Raw genomic sequence first — 19863 nt, 5'->3', positions numbered from 1 at the left:
TAAAAACTTTCGTTTGTTGGAAAAACAAACCAACAGGGATACAAAACCCATGAAATGGGGCTCAATCCTTATTTTCACCCTATAGGACACTAATTAAGCTAGATTAGTCATCTTTTCACTGATGCAACATCTGGTACGACTCTGGTTGCACCCAAATCCTGATAATTAAGGACCAGAGCATAGCGTGCAGTATGACCTTAAGCACCACCATCAACTGACTTTCCTACGCCGCCACCACCATACCCTGAACCTGAGCCTGAGCCAGAGCCAGAGCCAGAGCCAAAACCGCCTCCACTTCCATAGCCACCTGAACCACTCCCTGATCCAAAACCACCACCACCCCCAAAGCCAGAGCCCCCACCTCCGCCACCAATTCCACCTCCTTGGCCCATTCCACCTCCGCCACCATAGCCCCCACCTACACCTCCACCACTACCACCACCTTGGCCGATACCAGAGCCACCACCAGTCCCATAACCGCCACCTCTGCCAAATCCACCTCCAGCCCCAAAACCGCCTCCTTTTCCTTCCCCTCCTTTTCCACCACCTGAGCCAAAACCTGCACCACCACCACCATAGCCATATCCAGAACCACCACCTCCACCACCACCTACTCCAACTCCATAACCTCCAGCTGTCAACCGATGGTATGCATTTCTGTGGTTGCTATTTATCATTCCACTCTTCATTTTCTGACCTCCATCGTTCACATTTCTTTCCACCAGCATAGCCTCAACAAGCACACCACAAAAGATCCCAATTACTAAGATGATGAGACCCCATTGAGCCACATTTTGGCTTCTCATGACTCCCTCTCTCTCTCTCTCAAATGCTGCTACAGTACTGGTATGAAACAACTATAGAACCAGCCCTACAAGAATGAGCAATAATAGTGCAAGAATTAGGTGATGAAAGTGAGTTAAATGAATCAAAATGGAAATTAGAACTTACCAAATAACTTGCTCCTAGCTTACCTATCCTTTTTGCTGTTGAAGTTGGATGAATTGTTCAAGCAGTCGCATATATATGGACCGTGCTAGCTACTGGAGATATTGGTGGATGCCATGGTGCTGTTGGTCTCTTATAGTGAGTTACCGTTTTAGGAAGGAAACAAGGGGGAAGGGCAGTGCATGCAGAGAATGCTTTGATCAACTGGAGCGTGCCGCTGGTTCAGGTGGTAAGGGCTATTTGCGTGACCAAGATCACCGTTTCCATGGGCCTTACTCGATGGGCTTATCTTTATTTTGGGCCGTTATTATGACTATTTGTTTCTGTTTGTCTTCATAAACTTTAATTTTGGGCTTGAAAACTGTTCGATTGACTGGTTACCATTCCATGTTCATGCTCGTGAAAGCCATTTTTCGAGTAATTAAAAAGACGTCCAAAGACTTTCATGTAATTATTCCTAGGCCCATAAGTCACAAGCAAACAAACAATTCGACCTGCCACAGTGGGCCCTCTATTTCAAACGTCAAAGCTCACGCGACGAGAGAATCCGTCGTTTTGGATTTTACTATTGTGCGCCAAATTTGACCGAACGTCATCGTTCTGGAAGATGTACAATTCTTCGCGGCTCTTTCTCATGCGTCCATCCGAAGACGCAATTTATTGGAATCTTGTGGCTGTCGTTGTCTGTCTACTGGACATTTTTAAATACCACCACACGCTATCTCCCCTCATTTTCTGAAACGCAGAGAATCCAAGCCTGCTCTCTCTCTCTCCCCTCTCTCAATCGATAATGGATGCAAAGATCCATTGATCTACGCTATCAATGTTGTAGCGAAGTTCGTGGCTAGATTACAGGAGCAGAGTTTTATCAGCTCGGGATTCTGTCAACAGATACTAATTTGCTTTCCTTAATTATTTTGTTTGTAAATCAATTTTTTTTTTCCTGGGGCGTCAAATGGCTTCGAGTTTTGATCGGTGGGAGAAGGACCCTTTCTTCTCTGCGGCGGAGGAAGTTCAAGAATCTGCCGACAGGTACCAATCTCTAATCTATCCTTTTATTTCATTAGCCGTTCTTTTGAGATTTCGATTTCCGTGCATTATGTGTTCATTCATTCGTATTTATTAATTTAGTCTGTTGTTTGGCTATGAGGAAGAGTTTATGAAGAGACTAAAGTCTCTGCGCTTGTGTTTTGGATTTTGTTGTTCGATTGTTTCTGGTATCATTTTAGCCAAGATCGATTTAGGTATCATGTAATTGGAAATGAGGGAAATATTTTCTTTTGGAAATAAGGGGATTTTAATTCTTATTGCGTCATGTTAAAAATCATATATCAGCATCGTAATTCGAGGTTTCGTTGCACATTTCGAGGCTTAGAGGCTTTTAGGCTTGCACTAATCTCCATATTTCTAGGTAACGACGTATGCACAGTTTTGTATTAAGTATGTACTTATATCGTTTTCCCTTTTAAAAATGGTTATTTAGGTTAGAATCAACGTATAGAACATGGATTCATGCGAAGAAAAACGCTTCTGGTATGTGGGATTTTGAAGAACTACGCAGGGATCTTCAAACTGCCCTTGGCACCACCAAATGGCAGGTCTCTTCCCTCCTTTCCCCTTCTCTGTGTGTGTGGACTGGCACATTTTGCCTGCTCAATTGCTTTTGGCACTTGATATATTGGTATAGTGCAATGTAGTTGATCTCAATTCTCAAGTGTGGTAATGCAGTTGGAGGAGTTTGAACGTGCTGTCAGGTCAAGTCATTCTAATAATTCCAACGATGATGCAAGGGACAGACACCATGAATTCGTTGTTGTTATTGAGGACCAAATTTCAAGAATTCAAGACTCTTTACAGGAATCAGCTATTTCAGAGGGAAAGCCTCCAGTGCCTTGGGTGCATTTAGATGAAGGTGAGTCCAATGAGTTAGCATTGTTCTTGTCGGGTCCGGCAACATCTGGAGGCAGCTCTTATGTTAAAGTTCAAGGAAGAAACAATGAATTCCCAAAAAATACAGTCAAGGAACTGGCACCTGATTTTTCAAAGAACTCAAGCCTTTCAACTGAGTCTCATGGGCATCGTCGAACTGCTAGTGCTAGTGCTTATATTGGTGCTTGGGAGATTGCAATAAGTGATGATGCTCATCCCCCGAATTTGCCTAATGGTCAGCCCCCGGTACCCCCACGAAAGATACCCAGTTTATCTGGATTTTTAAGTACCATGGAATCTGCATCAAACTGGCCGAAGAACGGTGTTAGGAAGTGGAAGGCTGTGGATCGTCATGAAGGAGCGGATACAGCACTTTTGCCATCTTTGCAGTTGACCAAGGTGAGTGGTTAATGCACTTGAAATAATTCTTGATGCAACTGTTTGCTGATTAGTTCACATTTTTTAGTCATAATTGTAATTTTTATGTTCCTGTTTGTCCAATAGGGTATCAATGCATGTTATGAAAAAAGTAAGAGTTGCATTGATAGTTGTGATGATTATTATGATAAGCAATTTCATGGCTGGTATGGAGCTATACAAAGACAGCTTCAACGATCTCAATATCAGATGCAATATAGTCGGCCAGTGCAAGTGGGTCTTTGGATTGTACTTTTTCTTTGTTTGATTGGTAAGCGTTGCCCAAGACTTTTACAGTATATTTGTATTGTATATTTTGAAGATTGTGGACTTGCGTATTTTTGCATACTTCTATGGCAGCATGCATGCAATAAATGTACAATTTTTACCAGCATATTCAAAATTCTGGAAATTGAGATGCCCTGAATAAATAGTGCTGGTTCACATTAAAGGTTCGATGACTGTTGCTGTTTGTGTACCTTAGAGTCTACTTGGTTTGCGGCACTTTCTTTTTGGTTTTTTGTTGAGCAGGGAAGTAAGGGGAATAAAGTTATCATGTCCTGAAGTTTATGTTGGAAGGGCAAGGGATTGGAGATGATCCCTTCCCTGCCATTCTCCTTCTTTTGCTTCAAAATTGTCCGTCCCAATTTGGTGGGGAAATGGAGGGTGAGTAGTTTTAATGACTTATTGACTTTTCATATTTCAATCTCATCCTAAAAATGGTAATCAATGTTGCTTGCTAAACTTCTTCTTGAGGGCACTGCTTGTTCAAGTGATTAAATTCTCACCACGCTTCCCTCTCTGCCCTTTTGCTGCATATTGAGGGAGATATAAGAACAGGAGGATTTATTACTCTCTTTTGCATGCTTTTGCATGCTTTCTAAACAAGAACTGGCGTTGTCTGGGTATGTGTTAAATCAAAGACATTTACATTATTCTTTTTAGGAAACACACAAGGAGAAATGGTAAAAGAAACCTGATCAATACCAGGGTTACAGGACGAGAATTAGACACCATCTTACCTGGTGGACTCAAAGTTGTTACATTGTCTAGATACCGAGAACTTGTCCGCTTAGTTGGATGGGAAGGAAAGCTGAGAAGAGATTGATGATAAATGTGAAACATTGTCTTCGTGTGAATTATCAGTGGAAATAGGAAAACCATGATCACTTTGAGTTATCTACAATGATCCATTCGGGGAAACCATTACAAGGGTAATGAAGTTTCTCTTCGTGCATTTTGTGTTTGTTTTCATGAGCTGTTGCTTGGCCTGAATGTGTGGTGGCGCTAGTTGGGTGGATATTGACATTGCTGTGATATTTCAATGCAAGAACTCAAGGAGTTGGTTCTGTTTTACTTTTGAATTCTGCATATGCATACAGTATCTTAGCTATTAAAGTCATGCTTTTGATTTATTGGAGTGTCAGTGCTAGGCTTTCGACGTGAGATTCATGCACAACAATAATGCATGTTTTTGAAGTCATTTTCATGTTAAAGCGGTTGGATTTGAGCACCTAGACATTCACATTAGTTTTGATTTTCTAATATTGCTTATGTTATACAATGGCAATTTGCTTGTAAGGTTTTGTCTGAAAATAACTACCCTCCCTCCTCTCCCTTGAGAATTTGGATGTGGTTTTTTCATTTCTTATTTATTTTTCCTCCGAATGATATAATTATGCTACGAACTCCTCTTTTTAGGTCTTTAGACTCATCTTATGCTTATGATTTTGTCTGTAGTTTTAATTGCCCGCGCAACCTAGAAGAAACTGTTGAATCTTCATCCAGCTCTTCCGCACATGGCGTCTAGGATCCATGAGAACATGGATTTCTTCCTGTTGACTTGTTGGATGTTGCTGGAGGTACGTTTGGACAACATATGATCTCCTTCCTCTTCTTGTATTCACCTTACCCATCCAGTTTTGATAATGAAGGGGGTGATATTGTTGTATTATTAGAAGAGATGAGGAATAACAGATTAAAAGTGTTTTGAGAATTGTTGCTTGTCCCAATTGATCCTGTAATATATGTAGTTTTAGTTTTGAATTCAGTACTTGATTAATTTTTTGCCACGTGTGAAAATAGTTATTCAGGTAAATGTGGTGAAAATGGTTCGTCTAGGTACATGTTCAACACTAAAAAATGAAGGTTAAGATTATGAAATGCCTCTACCTTCTAGTAGCATTTCGTAAAAAATGTTACTTTATACTATTTTAAATGCTAGTTTAAATGATCTACCAAAGGAAGCAATAATCTCCAAAACAAATCTCATGCATTAATGACATTAGTTGGTTCTCATTAATAAAAAAACGTTTCTTTAACATGCTTTTACTACATGTTGAAGAATTTCAGAAAAGAAAATGAACAGAAACACATCAGACTCTGATTTATTAGGGAAAATAAACCCAATAGAATCCACATATGATCCGTTTTAGAAGATCTGCTCTGGCCTTGTAAGGCATCTGAAACTGAAGTAGGAAGCAGCAGCTAAAACCGGCACAAAGAAATCAAGCAGAGCTTTGCACTTTGATATGGTGTCGTTCTTGATTACAAAAGCCCTGATCTCTTTAGTGTTAGATGGAGAAGAAGCCTCCTTCATGTCTCCATCCTTGACGTTGTGACCTTGGAGAACACCAACCTGGTACTTGATGAGCAAGTTTTCCGCTGCCTTGCTGTGTCCAATATCCTTGAATTCCTTTGTTGCATCTTTTCCTGCTGACTCCAATAACACCTCTTCTCCTCCTGGGTGTTCTTCCAAGAACTTTGTCACGTTCAGTACCTGTTCAATATGTAATAATACAACATTTTGATCACTATTTAGCCGAAAAAGATAAATATCCCAACAATTAAATTGTACGCATAAGATCCAAGTGAATTTGTGGACTCCACATAATGCAAATAAAATCTTGTGCGTACAACAACATAGTAATTAGAATAACTGAGATATCAACTGTTGGAATAATTGTGATACCAGATAGATGTTGGGATCCATATCATAACTGCTATTTAGTTACTATAATAATGTGTGTGCATGTGCGAGAGAGAGTTGCATACTCTTCCATGGATGATAAGCCAGCAGTCTTTCTTGGATTTGTGTTGGGCAACTTGTGAAAGTGTGAAAACTATCTGATCAGCCATATTTTTGTTTTTCTGGTGCTGATGACTTGAGTTAGTTTTTGGCTCTCTGAGTGAGCAATGAATAAATATATACATGTAGAATTGTAACGTTGAGAGGAATGATCGATGTGGGTGGTGTTAAACACGTGGAGGCCTACAAAAGTAGGTTTGCATTGACAGTTAGTTGATCTCACACACACACACACACAACTTGGAGAGTTGTTGGGTTATCGAGGGATGACAAAACTTTATGCGGTACTTTGATCCTGATCATTAAATTTGTTCGATCCGAATTAAATCAAATTTGGACATAAGTTATATGTATGAAATCTGGGTCTAAACAAAAAAGTCCTATTTAAAATCAGGTATGTGTCCAAAAACATAAATCTTATCTAATTGAATAGTTTGGACCTTAACCCAGATTAAGTTATTGTCTGGTTTACTTGTTTAGATTTAAATCAATCCAGGTGTGGTCAATTAAGTACGTTCGAAATTCAATCTGGATTAGGGTTCAGATATATAAATATTTCATAAGCACGTGATATTGTCCGGCTTAGAATCGACCCGGAACACTTTGTTTTTTTTTTTTCCCAACCTTCACTATCACAATTAGTAGCTACGCTGCATGAATTAGAGATCAATAATTATAGGAAAAAAGAAAAACATGTACAACTTGAAGACATCATAATTGCTTAACAGGTGTTTGTTAAAATGCCTCTATGCTCTGCCTCAGCTGTTCGTTGTTCGTTTTTCTTAAGCATTGTTCCTCTCTCTCCGTATCTTCCTACATCTCTGATCACTTATCGAGTATTCAAACCAACAATTAGAAACTTTACCAGTATTATTGACCATCACCATATGAAAACAACAATTACATAGTCTTCAATAAGACATTATTACAAATTTATAAGAAACTTTGATTCTTCGAAGAATTTAAATAAAAAACCAGATTATTACACATGCAGTTCATAACCAACAATACATCCAATCATTTTCTTCAAGGCACGATCTTGTAAGCTTTCATTTTATCAATCCAAGAAATGAAGGAATTCTTGGAGTTTCTGAATCCCAAAAATCCATGTTCCTTGCTCTTATTCATCAGAGGCAAGCGATCCTCTCCGCCCAATATAAGATCAGCAAACCACCACACTCCGACCTCCTCCAACTTCGTTGGCTGCAACTGATTCTCTCCCACAATCTCCTCCCACACCGGTCCCTTATTCTTCATCATCTCCGCCAGACTCGGCCCTTCCCCTTCAAACCCATATTCCTCTATCCCGAATTGCTCCGCCAGTACCTTCCAGAAATGCTTCCACTTGAATACATCCCCATTAGAGATATTAAACGCTTCGTTCTTCGAGTACGGATCCACTGACGCCCATATTTGATGCTCTGCTATCAAATCCGCATCGGACGCCGTCGCATAACATTCCCAGGCAGCTTTGCTTCCCGGAAATTTCAATGGAACTCCCTCGTGCTTGCAAATTGCGGCGTACACACACAGCGTTCCGATTATATTCATCAAGCTGTATGGAGAGAAGCCGAAAATATGATGGGGTCGGTGCACTGACCAAGTCAGGCCCTCCTTTGTAGCGACCTCCTCGAAAAGGATGTCCTCTTGGGTGTAGTAGAAATTCGGCACATCTAATCTCGGTAGATCCTCCGAGAAAGGCGGATCGTGCGCCGGTATCTTGCCCATTAGCTCAAAGGGGCCCACGTAGTGCTTGGTACCGGTCTGGAGGCAGACGTGGCGGAGATTGGGGGCGTTGGGGATGACGACCTGGAGAACGTTACGGAGCATCCGGCCGTTGATCTCGCAGTTCTCTGCCTCCGAAGATCGGCTAGTCCAGCTCACATAGAAGATGTTGGTGACGTCGGCAAGCTGGGACAGCTTGTCGCGGGTATCTTCGGAATCGGAGATGTCGCACTGGATGTACTCGATTGGGTGGTCGGCGTTCCAGTTGGGGCGGGGACGACGGCCTACTCCGTACACCTTCCATGGGCCACCAGGGGTATCGGAGAGGGGAAGAATCTCTGCCAAGCTGTTGCCGACGATTCCGGTCACTCCAATTACAAGCGCCACGCTCTGGAAGCTTCTCGGGGCGTCATCTTCTTCGAATTTCTTCTGCAAACAGGAATAAATTCGATGGTGTTAGTGAAGAATTGGTTCGTGTATTGAATTGAGATTGTGGAATTGTTTGTTTATTTTACCTTAGCAGCGCCAATGGCGCCGGCCCACCACCAGCTCATTTCGGATTAGTTATGTGAAGATCAGAATTCAGAAAAAGAGTGCGTGAGGTTGTTCGCGGTGGAGCTATCTGTAAGTCTTTGATATATATTAATTAGGCATAAAGAGAAGACAAATAGATCACGGCACCGTTTGTGTTACACGCACCTAATCATAGTTGATGATCAGCCTTTGTCTCAAAAGTTAAAAATTTAGGATGAATTATTGAGTTTATGAAAAGATCAACGATAATTCATTATGTATATTTATTTGGTTAAATCATATTTTATGTCTTCAAGTTATATGTTTTTCTCGTTTTTATCTTTAAAATTTAAAATTTCCCTCAAGGATATGTTATAAAAACCTATCCAAATATGCCCTTATTTTAGTGTGCTGACAAGAGAGAGCCGGAAATTACACATGTGGTAACCGGAGTTACACGGTGGCATTTCTAGGTAATTTACATAATTTTAGACATTTCCATTTTCCACATCTCTTTTTTTTTGTTCAAAAAACCCCCTAATTAAAGAACCCAAAACCATTTCTGGAATATTCCTTCCCGAGCTGCATCTTCTTCACTGCGTCATCTTTTTCTGGTGTTCATCTGCGTCGTCCTTTTCCTGGTGAGGGATCGGGATCGGGATCGAACACAGAACAGGTGGATCTCGTCAAATCAAGTTGGTTGGATTTTTTAGCTAAACATTAAAGCAAGTAATTTGGATCTTTTAAGTGTACAAGAGCTCCTCTTGCCTTCACAAGACAATAAAGATCTAAAAGCATTTTGAATCAGAGTGGATGCGTAAGTCTTCTCCGGCAAGATTGGTTGTGTAAGTCTCACACAAGCCACCTCGATGTGGTGTTTTTTAGGCCTTCGCCCACAGCCCAGGGAGGGGGCTCTTCTGAGTCTGGACGAGCCCAAGATGGGATCTTTTCGTCAGATTTCCTCGATTTCCTCGAACCTTCCATTGTAGCAAACACAAAGAACCTCGATGATGGATTTCTGTTTTGATGAAATTCATTGCTCCCGTTATTCGTTGGATGCAGGACCCTTCTTCCAGCTCCTAGAAAAAATGTTTGGGATGTGGGGTTTCCTTTTGCAAAACAACAAATTGAACACCAAGAAAGAAAGATTGCAGCCATAATTTCTTTATCTGGCACATCCTTACCAGAGAAGATGTGCTGGTCCTTTTTGCATCAAATGGAGCCTATAAGGAGCAAATGAAGACGAACCCGATTTTGGGGTTTTTTTTTAATTAGTGTATTTTCTAATAAAAAATGACATGTAAATTATTTTAATAAAAATAATGGTGTGGATAAAGTCAATATGGACTTTTCGTTGCCAAATAAGTAATTTCCGGCTATCACTCATTGGCATAGTGATTTCGGGACACAAATAACTTGCTTTTTGAAATATTAAAGGTATTTAGCGTAAATTTTAAACTTCAAAGATATAAACGAGAAAAAATGTGTAACTTTGAGGATAGAAAATATGATTTAGCCGTATTTATTTGCATGTTTTGCATATGCTTGGTGGCTCATTTTGAATAATTTTTTGTTGTAAATTCGAACACATACAATTTAATATTTGTGTCACACCTTATTATGTCAAATTTTTTTTATTCTTCCAAACTTATGTTGTATCATAATTATCATCAACCTTTCTCTTAAATATTTTGTGTCGGTTATATGAGTCTATGAGAAAATCAACGGAATTCCCTATGTGTATTCATTTCTACCATACATTTGCATTTGGATCACCTATATCAATTTCCCTAAAATACAAACAAAATATCATTGTTCCACAATTTATATATAATCTAGGCAAAAAGATATTTTTCATCCCTCAACTATGGGACGAGTTTCATTTTTGTCCCTAAACTTTTTTTTCTCCCATTTACGTCTCTCAACTATTGAAAAGCATCATTTTTGTCCTTTTAAGTGAGATTGAGGTTGGGAAAAATCTGATCTGACGAACAATATGATGCCATATAAGATTTTTCAACGGCCGGATTTATTCGAGGGATAAATATGGTACTTTTCCATAGTTAGGGGACGAAAAAGGGCAAAAAACAAGCTGATGGACGAAAATGAAACCCGATCAATAGTCGAGGGATGAAACGTACTCTTTTGCCTATAATCTATCCAACAAATATTAGATCATATTACTTATCATATCTTTTATTCATTAAAATAATGATTTTTTCTCTTTTTCCTTTGTTATTAATTAACTTTTATGATAAGACACCAACGTTTGAAGAGAGGGAGTGTCAAATTCTTTTATTTTTTTATTTTATATAATATAGGGGTCAAAATTAATCAGACTCAACAAAAAGAGTGAGTCCAAAACATAAGCCCAAACAAGGCAAGTTCATCTTGCCCAATACAACAGACCAAACCATAAACCCAAAAAAAGCAAGGTCATCAAGCCCAATACAACATACCAAAACATAAGCCCAAAAGGACATGGTCAATAAGCATAATATTTTTACATTCAGCCGAACATTTGGTAGACAAATGACTTATAAGGCCAATCAAAGGGTTAAAGAAAGACAGTCGATGGACGAAGCCGAAGTCCGAATAGTTATATACTAATGGTTATGTGCAAAAGAGACAGTAAACTTCCTCAACCGCTTCAAATCTCCTCAATTGTTGCAAACTGACATAACTGTACAAGACAAGTATAAAAGAGAGACAATTAACAATGGAAAAGGGATTTGGTTTTTTTCTGGAGATCTTGGGTCTTATTCCTTTTTTTGGAGATTTGATCTTTAGTGTGCATTCTTTGTAATAATCATCAAGTAATAAGACAACTCACACTTTTGCACTGTGCACTTAAGCTCAAAGTCGAACCATGTAAATCCATTGTTCTTTCTCCAATTTACCCAAGTCAATTATTTATCATTTTTCGGGATGTTGAATTCTTGCATCAACATATAATAATTATTATTATTTTAATAGTAAGTAATGCTTAGTGATTATCCAAATGTGGGAAATCATTGTAATTTATATGTAAAATATAGGTAATATGATGAAGATATAATTTTTACTGATTCTCTATATTTATTCTCTAAAATAAGAAAATAATCATATTCCAATAATCTAATGTGCGTGATCCTAGGATCATACTTTTATAAACTCTTATTGAATCTATATCATGATCCTAGGATCATATTTTTATAAAGTCTTATTGAATCTATATATTTTATTACTATATCGAGTCATTTTTTTTATGTCTTCCTCTTGCTTTATACTCTCTCCTATACAAACTCCCTCGATTCTTCTCACCACCTCACCTCTCTCTCTACATTGTATATGCTCATATCATCTTAAACGGTTTTTTCGTAACTCATCTTCAATCGATGCTACTTATAACTTTGATCTAATAATCTTATTTTTTTTTATCCATCTTCACTCGTGTGACCACACATCTAACAAGTATTTTCATTTCTGCTACATGTATTTTGTTGGAGATGTTGTCTTTTAAAAATCCAATACTCATACATCATCGCGGGTCACATAAATCTTCGAATGCACTTCTCAACTTCATCTACATGTTTTAAATCTTGTTAGTTATATCTTTGCTAACGTCTACGTCATCTTGAAAAATCGAGTTAAAATATTTAAAAACCTTTTTTAATTATTTCTCTCATCTAATTCAATCGTTTATTTGTTCTCTTATACACTCTTACTAAAATTACATTTCATGCATTATGTTTTAATCCTACTAAATTTAAATATTTTAGACTTTAAAATTTGCCTCCACATTTCGTGTTTTAAGCTAACTCCAAATATATAGAGATGATGATGATCCTACATCCATTGCATTGGACATGATCTGCCCCTTGAGCTCATGTCGTTATATTACCACAACCACCTCAACAATTTTGTTTGATTCCCGAGTGTGTCCATGCAGGAGACATCATAATGCAAGAGAAACAGACCTTGACGATGATGTAAAGGCTTTTGTCCTGTGCAAACAATTTGTTACGTGTATGTATGTATGTATATATGCACCTAGCTACCTGTTAACAAAACCGGCCACAAAGGCCTAGTTGTGAAGAAAGGCTTCTTGTAAGAAAGCAGACATGCTTAGCAACCCAAAGGGAGAAGTACCGAAAAAACCTTTGTACTTCGTAAAATGATTCGATTGAGCCTTCTTTTCTTCTTTTTTTTCCGAGTCACTCAAGCTCCTCTATTATGAAGAATGGGCTCGTTAGCCCTCCAATAAGCAATTACTTGTGAAATGACATGACAAACACACAAAAACCCTAATTTTTGAAGAAAGAAAAATCATAAATTAAAAATTCATAAAACCCTAAATCTTCTCCTCTCTCTTAACACTTCTCTAATTATCTCCTCCTCTCTACAAACCATCTCCCTCTCTCTCTACACACCACCAAACCCATGGCAGCTCCAATTTCACCCTAAATATTCTCCTCTCTCTTCACACTTCTCTCATCCTCTCTGCAAACCCTGTCTTTCTCTGTCTCTGCATACCACCACACCCATGACAGCCCCAATTTCACCAAAGATGAGATCTAGAGGGAGACTGAGACTTTTTACCAAGTGAGTGATGTTCCCATTAGCTTGGGCCGGGTTCGATTTCGATCGTCTGATTGAGATAAGATCAATGTATAGATTTAGTTTTAGAGTTTAGGTTATAAATTTGGGGGTCTCAAATTTGGGAGAAAATTAGGGTTTCTTATTGGGGTATGGCGGGGCTCAAATTCAGTTCGTGATCGAGAACCACCCATCAAATTCAGAGTTTCGACTACCATCCAAGTCCCTCTATTGATGAAATTTGGTTATGGATGTGTTTATTCTGTTGATCCAATTTGGTTTTCCATCAATTCGTGTTCAACTGTCATTACAGAGGCTAACTCGACCCATTTATTAAGAGTATAGGGGCTTAAACAACCCATTACTTAAAGTAGAGGGGTTTCGTTGCCCCAAACATAAAAAATTCCAAGACCATTTAAGTCACATATTCCCAATTGCATGAAAAATTTTGGACACGTGGCCGTCGAGTAAGCAAATAGCAAATTATTCAAAAAAAATCCATCTCATTACTTAATTGACAAAGGTTAGCATGAGGAGCCACTTTGGCCAATTGTTGCAAGTAGAGGGGCTTGGATGATCCCAAAAAAAGTAAGAGGGTTCAGTCGAATCGTTTTGCAAAGTAGAAGGGTTTTTTCGATACTTCGCACCAACCCAATCACAAGAAACTATATTTGACATCAATTTTTAGTCACAAGTTCTATGGGAACTAGAAACTAAAACTAAACAGCCAATGCAGAGACATCAAAAATATATGTGCTGGAAATCCAATTTCTGCACAGCAATTGTTGATAATCTTCCTCAACTCAAAGGTGAAAAAAAAAACACACTTAGAGATGCTCTACAAAAGATGGCATTACGCTATAGCGAACATGTCCATCTCCATCGAGAAAAGGGCAATAAAAAGTGACATAATTCAAGAACAAAGGAGATACCCAACTTTCAGAATAGCTATGGCTCTTGCTAAAAGATTACACATTCATTCTTCATCGTGGAACTACCAAAAAATAACGGTATTACAAGGTATCTGTATATGAAAAATGATCTAGCGTGATCTAATACCTTTGTCGAAGTGCTTACAAGAATTCTACAAGCAAAGGGATGCTCCAACATCACTACTTCCTGTCATATGTAGATAGGAGCTATATGGAAAACAAGTCTACTCGATAGCTCTGTCATCACTAGCCCAAGCCCTCCCCAACAGGACTATAAATTAAACCAAAACTCTTGCAGAAATATGCCAATGACTTCGCTCTATTTACAAATTAGAAGAGACATCATCAAAAAAAGTGGAAATTTGATAACCTAGCTCAGCTGGCCCCTCCAAGCAGCATTGTTAGCACCATTTTCATGACGTTTCTCAAACTCAACAACTTTAGCACGATAAGCTGATGCAGGGACAGCAGGTCTTACTCCACGAACCTGTGAAAGCTCACAGGTTTCACTCACAGATGCGAATCTTAGTTCTGCAGGAGGGATGAAACAGTCAACTGACAGGCCAGGAACATTGAATGCCATTTCCTCGATTGCCCATGCTTCTTCCATCCTGGTCCTGGTGTGGCTCATTGCAGTATCTCCAAAGCGGAAAAGGGTTGCAACAGAGCGCCCTGAGTGAGCAACCATTATTCCATCCACTGGCCTGTAATCATCAAGAAACGAGTTGATTGTTGTCTCCCAATAAGCAGCATCACCTCCGTTGTTTTGGATGCGAGTCAAATGGGAGTCTTCGAGGTGAACAAGGAGCCCTGTTTTCTGGCTGAAGTAGCCAAACAAGACATGCCTAATAATCTCAGCAGGCCCTTCACTCCTAGCTCTCAGTGTGGCCGGATCAGTACAAAGCTTGAGGATAAAGCAATCATCTTCATTGATCTTCTTCTCCCCAATACATCTTGCATTTGCAAACATGCTTGCAGTTGTTCCTGGGTCAAGACCCTGCCAAAAGAATGAAGTTTGAATATGAAGTCTTTACAAAGAACCAAAATATTTTCAACATGACAAGCAACTAAGAGTACTGAGGACAGTCTCTTCACCTGAAGAGCACGTCGTAGAGGTCTAACAGGACCTTTTGCAGTATGTGCACCAAGCCATGGTGTGTGCCTCCACACAAGCTGTCCATTGCAGCCAGCATGAACTTTGCTGCCACCGAGTGCAAGCTCCACATACCATTTGTCTGGATTCATCTGCCATAAAACAAAGCCACCCAACTCTGCAGCCTTGGAGGAATTCCGGCTCCTAGTCACCTTGTTGCCAGTCTCAAACTGAGAAGCTATCATCCTCACTTTTCCCATGGCATATGCATTGTGAATAGAGTTTTGAAGCTTTTGCCCTCCTGATGCTGCTGTGTACTGCTGCAATATATACTGAGCCGATGAAGTTTCCTGCACCAGGATACCCACAAATATCACTCTTCTGATGGTTTATTGCAGTATCATTGGATATTTAGTATTCATTCACTATTTATCAATGCAAATGAATTAAAATGCCAACTCGAGTAGGACTAATGCTAAATGCTAATTGCTAAAGAAGTATCAATCCACATTGTAAACAAATTCTTCCTTTATTTCAATGCTGCATATCCAACAGGAACACATTGCAGACTCAATTCCGATACCATATCTACAACGAGCAAAAATCCCAAACACACAACTATGATTATTTTTTCGCTCATCTACAATCACTACTGATCAGTTGCACAGACATCACATTCGGAATATTTTAAGAAACAAAAAACCCCCACAGAAAGGATAAACAAACCGTCCTCTAATAATAAAATAAACCAGCTTTGAAGTTACTCTACCAGCTAGTTGAACAAGAAACATCAACAGGTAACGATAAAAGACAAAGCAACATTAGTCAGTAATCAACAAGTAAGAGTCATATTTTTTTCTTATATCATAACCAAAAGCAGAAACCAACGGTCCCCATTCCCCAAGAAAACGATGTTTACCCCCAAATCTCTCCCACTATTGACAGTAAAACTCATTCAATAAGATGTGGAAGAAGAAAGCGACTTAACAATTGGAGTATCTTTGATGCTGAGATGAGGCAGAGGGTCGCCGGTGCAAACGTGTACAGGCGCGAGTGGCGCACCGAGGACCCCAAGCAGCAGCCTCAGATCGGACCGCTTGAAGGCCGAGCTAGCAATTGACGGCGTCCTCGAAAGCTTTTCCTTCATCCAATGGCCCCACCTACCCTCCATCCTGGAATCTCCGCCATCATTACCGTCCGGATCCGGACCCTCCTTCAGCGGGGATAATGCCTCTGCAGGCCTCAGACCTCCGGATCTTGCAATTAACTGGTCCGGGTGCGGCATGTGGAGGTGGCCATGACCCCTCCTCCGTCTTAGAAGACCCGACATTGGTGACCTACTTCTCGCCGGACTTTGGGCCCTTGACCTCGATCGGGACCTCCCCGGCGACAGCCCTCTAACCACTTCCTCTTTTAGCGCCGAAAAAAAACCCTGTTTTCTCTCCATTTGACAACAAACTGAATCAACAAAACCCAGAAATGAAAACGATGGAGAAGCCAGAAAATGGATCAGCGGAGAGCTAACTGAACAGTGACAACTGAAAAAAGTAAAGCAACCAGGTAGAGTGAGAGTGAGAGTGAGAGTGAGAGCAAGAAGCGTCAGTGATAAAGTAGAGATAGATAGAGAGGGAGAGAGAATCTGACGAGAATTTGTGGATTTGATAGGAAAAGTAATTAAAAATTTGAAGATATTATTAATTTGGGTAAAATTATTGCCGCGAAAAGTGGTAGTAGCGAGCAATACTACGTCGCTTTAACGTACTTTTCTGTTTGTTCTGTTTTTTATTGTTTGTTTGTCCGATTATTATTGCCGTATTGTCGTTAGCAACCTTTTTACAGTCAAAAGAATATAATAATATTTCCTATATAATGTAAATATAGAATAACACTCAATAAATATTTATAAGATAAACTTCAATATAATAATAACAAACATCAAGCATGCAAGGGGCGAGGCAAAGGCCATGATAATGCTCATCTCCTCTTTTATTTACATTTTTATTTGGTGCCCAACAAAGATGTCCAATTGACAAAATGATGATATTAAAAAAATTTATTTTATACAACAATCATTGTAATGTAATAACTTCATTTCAAATTTGTATTAATTTTTTCAAAAGCGACGGCTGAAGTGGCAAAAAAAAAAAAATGGTGTTGACTTTCTTGACCAAACACACTTTGAAACCCAACTCATTTGGTTGAGCCGCCTAGCACAAACATGTCAACTCAAAATCTCATCCAAATCTTCACTATCATCGTTATAAATGGATAAGTCATCTGCCCAATACAATGAATCTTTGATAGCCCACCGTCTTCTCCATCAAGTCACGTCAAGTGTCGTTCACTCAACTAAATCCTCTTTACAAGAAGATACATGTAATCTCATCCAATATTCGAGAAACCATCAAGAAAAGTGTATGCCCTACCGATAGCCTTATCCAAGGAAATCCATGATATCCTTATTTGGACATGTACGTCTCTCTGATAACCTTGAGACCCACACCAATCTCATCACTAACATAATCGTCATTTCAAGAATATCCCTAAGACTTATTTTCAGTTCAACGCGTAAAATCTAACGCAAATTTTATCTTCATATCTCCAATTGAGATTTACTCTTGAGAGACACACTATCCACTCCAAGGGGGCAAGATCGACGAAAGGAGGAGGGTCCATTTCACCTTCCTTATGAAACCGAGATTATAAAAGCTTTCTCCTTCAACCGAAAAGGGGGTCCCTAGAAAAATACAAGGAAGTATACTAAAAGCTGGTAACCCTTTCTAACACCAATTATCTTACAAAAATTACTTTGAAACACCATCTAATTTGATCATCGAAGCCCTTTTGATCGAAACATCCACCGGCCTTAAGATACTCTTTCTTTCTTTCTTTTTTTTTTGAAGTTTGCAGGATTGTTGGTAGCTCCATCAACAAATTCTTGATTGTAGAATCCATCCCGGTAGAATATATATATGTATGTATGTATATGTATATAATAAGCAAATGACGTGAGAGGAGATTATCAATGTCGTCTTCATGTGAAAAGTACTCACATTGTTTTGACAATTTGTATAAGGTAGGGTTTCATCAACCAAGCACAAGTCCCATTTCATGGAATGGGGGTCGTCATATTGTGGGCATATTTTTGACTAGTCGATTAGATTTCATGACTTGTGTTTCATACATTTGTTCTTTGACAAATTGACAAGGACACATGCAATATAAAAAAGCTAGCACAAGTACCTAACCTTTGCCTTTATCAAACCATTTTTTTTTTCTTTTTGCATGCACACTAGTGCTCAATCTCATCGCCAATCACGGGAACTTCCATAGTCCATGAAAATCATTGAGGGACAGAGACCCATGCATGATTCATGCCACAACCAATTAGGCAAAACATGACATTAACAAAAGATCATGCCATTGCTTTGTGTTTTCTTTTGACAATGTTGTCATTACGCTTAAAATGTTAGTCCAATGCTTTGTTGTGACCTTGTCTGTTTGGACACAGACAATATCTAAAGAACACAGACAAACTTAAAGGTTAAAGAAGTTCTTGAGAGCTTACAATACTTGATCAGCACTTCATCCGAGCTGGATGTTCCGGTTCTTTCATTTATGGAATCGTCCACGATCCTTTATTTATTTGTTGTTGGCTATGGGACAGGTCCAAGGCCCAAATCCAATCATATTGGGCTGGCCCAACTGTCTTCTCATATGGAGTTTATCCGGGCTTAGGAGTACTTGCATCAGTATATGTAAACTAATGCAAATAGCTAATCTAGACAACGAAAATGATAGATTGTTGCAAAAAATACTACAATATCTGTATATGTAAAAAGTAGCTAAAATAGATACTTGTAGGAGTGGTTATCTACTTTTGGAGACCCACTTAGATTTTTTTTTTTCCGACAATAGAAACACACATGCACCGCGTATGTACTCCTTCAACTCACACACACTCACATAATTCACACAAATGCACACACAAATGCTACCCATAAGGATTGAACCATTGACCATAAGGTAGAAATATAAGAATGGAGACCCACTTAGATACTCTCACATATTTCCTCCCTTATCTCTCTTCTCTCTCCTCACGATTCGTGAGAATTTTTATTGTAAACAAATGATATTTTAATGTTATATAGATTTATGATAGAGATATTGATGCAGTTTATAAATTATCAAAAATTAATGTTTAAATAGCTAAAATAGAGAATCTATTAAAAGTTTTTGAAACCAGTGCTCTAATCTATGGACCAATAAGATATATCCAAGTTGTTATTAACCCTGTAAAAACTATATCAAGCACTTCAAAATCATTCTCTCTCTTCTACTCTCTCCTACGTGGCATAACTTAATTGGGTGAGTGGGTCCCACAATATACACTATTCATCAACACTTCATACTTTTCAACACTTCATACTCATCTTCTTTATTTTCTCTCTCTTACTTTTTATCATCTCTTTCTTACTTTTCATCAACTCTCTTCCTTTTCATCACCTCTCTCTTCCTTTTTATCATCTCTTTCTTCCTTTTCATCATCTCTCTCTTCACTATTCATCAACTATATACATACTTCATATTTCAAGTGTCATTTTTAACAACAACCTATATTTCAAGTGTCATTATCAAGA

The 19863-nt window shown here is 38.8% G+C and overlaps 5 protein-coding genes across 7 annotated transcripts; 1 reads left to right on the top strand and 4 right to left on the bottom strand.

Annotated features, from left to right (window-relative positions):
* Window positions 1-197: 197 nt before the first annotated feature.
* On the bottom strand, window positions 198-806 carry LOC120010484 (glycine-rich protein 5-like). The gene has a single exon (XM_038861276.1). The coding sequence runs from the start codon at window positions 804-806 to the stop codon at window positions 198-200; it is 609 nt and encodes a 202-aa protein (XP_038717204.1).
* An 867-nt stretch (window positions 807-1673) lies between these two features.
* On the top strand, window positions 1674-5344 carry LOC120010704. 3 transcript variants are annotated; one of them, XM_038861500.1, is made up of 6 exons: window positions 1674-1980; window positions 2432-2546; window positions 2677-3276; window positions 3382-3565; window positions 3826-3960; window positions 5035-5344. In XM_038861500.1, exons 1-5 carry the CDS (start codon window positions 1904-1906, stop codon window positions 3831-3833), a joined length of 984 nt encoding a protein of 327 aa, XP_038717428.1. In that variant the 5' UTR covers window positions 1674-1903; the 3' UTR covers window positions 3834-3960; window positions 5035-5344. The 3 variants fall into 3 exon arrangements, with proteins under 3 accessions (XP_038717428.1, XP_038717429.1, XP_038717427.1); XM_038861501.1 differs by lacking the exon at window positions 5035-5344 and adding an exon at window positions 4240-4269; XM_038861499.1 differs by lacking the exon at window positions 3826-3960 and having other exon boundaries at window positions 1675-1980.
* A 200-nt stretch (window positions 5345-5544) lies between these two features.
* On the bottom strand, window positions 5545-6475 carry LOC120010705 (cytochrome b5-like). The gene is made up of 2 exons (XM_038861502.1): window positions 6349-6475; window positions 5545-6073 (listed from the first exon to the last, which is right to left on the bottom strand). The coding sequence occupies exons 1-2, from the start codon at window positions 6430-6432 to the stop codon at window positions 5726-5728; spliced, it is 432 nt and encodes a 143-aa protein (XP_038717430.1). The 5' UTR covers window positions 6433-6475; the 3' UTR covers window positions 5545-5725.
* A 746-nt stretch (window positions 6476-7221) lies between these two features.
* Window positions 7222-8781, bottom strand: LOC120010703 (3-oxo-Delta(4,5)-steroid 5-beta-reductase-like). Its single transcript, XM_038861498.1, has 2 exons — window positions 8623-8781; window positions 7222-8536 (listed from the first exon to the last, which is right to left on the bottom strand). The coding sequence occupies exons 1-2, from the start codon at window positions 8659-8661 to the stop codon at window positions 7409-7411; spliced, it is 1167 nt and encodes a 388-aa protein (XP_038717426.1). The 5' UTR covers window positions 8662-8781; the 3' UTR covers window positions 7222-7408.
* Window positions 8782-14130: 5349 nt separating this feature from the next.
* Window positions 14131-16800, bottom strand: LOC120011383. Its single transcript, XM_038862490.1, has 3 exons — window positions 16212-16800; window positions 15226-15573; window positions 14131-15127 (listed from the first exon to the last, which is right to left on the bottom strand). Exons 1-3 carry the CDS (start codon window positions 16668-16670, stop codon window positions 14501-14503), a joined length of 1434 nt encoding a protein of 477 aa, XP_038718418.1. The 5' UTR covers window positions 16671-16800; the 3' UTR covers window positions 14131-14500.
* Window positions 16801-19863: the final 3063 nt, after the last annotated feature.

The sequence above is a fragment of the Tripterygium wilfordii genome, chromosome 12 (genome assembly GCF_013401445.1).
Source record: "Tripterygium wilfordii isolate XIE 37 chromosome 12, ASM1340144v1, whole genome shotgun sequence".
Classification (NCBI taxonomy): Eukaryota; Viridiplantae; Streptophyta; class Magnoliopsida; order Celastrales; family Celastraceae; genus Tripterygium; species Tripterygium wilfordii.
Note: the sequence above shows the minus strand (reverse complement) of the source record. Positions and strands in the feature narration are given on the sequence as shown.

What these genes read in the sequence shown, in the direction of transcription:
- LOC120010484 (XM_038861276.1), bottom strand. Translation starts at nt 806, where the DNA reads ATGAGAAGCCAAAATGTGGCTCAATGGGGTCTCATCATCTTAGTAATT.
- LOC120010704 (XM_038861499.1), top strand. Translation starts at nt 1,904, where the DNA reads ATGGCTTCGAGTTTTGATCGGTGGGAGAAGGACCCTTTCTTCTCTGCG. An exon ending in CATCTTTGCAGTTGACCAAG is followed by an intron (nt 3,277 to 3,381) that starts GTGAGTGGTTAA and finishes TTTGTCCAATAG; the next exon opens with GGTATCAATGCATGTTATGA. An exon ending in ACTTTTTCTTTGTTTGATTG is followed by an intron (nt 3,566 to 5,034) that starts GTAAGCGTTGCC and finishes TTTTGTCTGTAG; the next exon opens with TTTTAATTGCCCGCGCAACC.
- LOC120010705 (XM_038861502.1), bottom strand. Translation starts at nt 6,432, where the DNA reads ATGGCTGATCAGATAGTTTTCACACTTTCACAAGTTGCCCAACACAAA. An exon ending in GGCTTATCATCCATGGAAGA is followed by an intron (nt 6,074 to 6,348) that starts GTATGCAACTCT and finishes CATATTGAACAG; the next exon opens with GTACTGAACGTGACAAAGTT.
- LOC120010703 (XM_038861498.1), bottom strand. Translation starts at nt 8,661, where the DNA reads ATGAGCTGGTGGTGGGCCGGCGCCATTGGCGCTGCTAAG. An exon ending in GCGCCATTGGCGCTGCTAAG is followed by an intron (nt 8,537 to 8,622) that starts GTAAAATAAACA and finishes TCCTGTTTGCAG; the next exon opens with AAGAAATTCGAAGAAGATGA.
- LOC120011383 (XM_038862490.1), bottom strand. Translation starts at nt 16,670, where the DNA reads ATGGAGAGAAAACAGGGTTTTTTTTCGGCGCTAAAAGAGGAAGTGGTT. An exon ending in GCATCAAAGATACTCCAATT is followed by an intron (nt 15,574 to 16,211) that starts GTTAAGTCGCTT and finishes ATCCTGGTGCAG; the next exon opens with GAAACTTCATCGGCTCAGTA. An exon ending in CTCTACGACGTGCTCTTCAG is followed by an intron (nt 15,128 to 15,225) that starts GTGAAGAGACTG and finishes TTCTTTTGGCAG; the next exon opens with GGTCTTGACCCAGGAACAAC.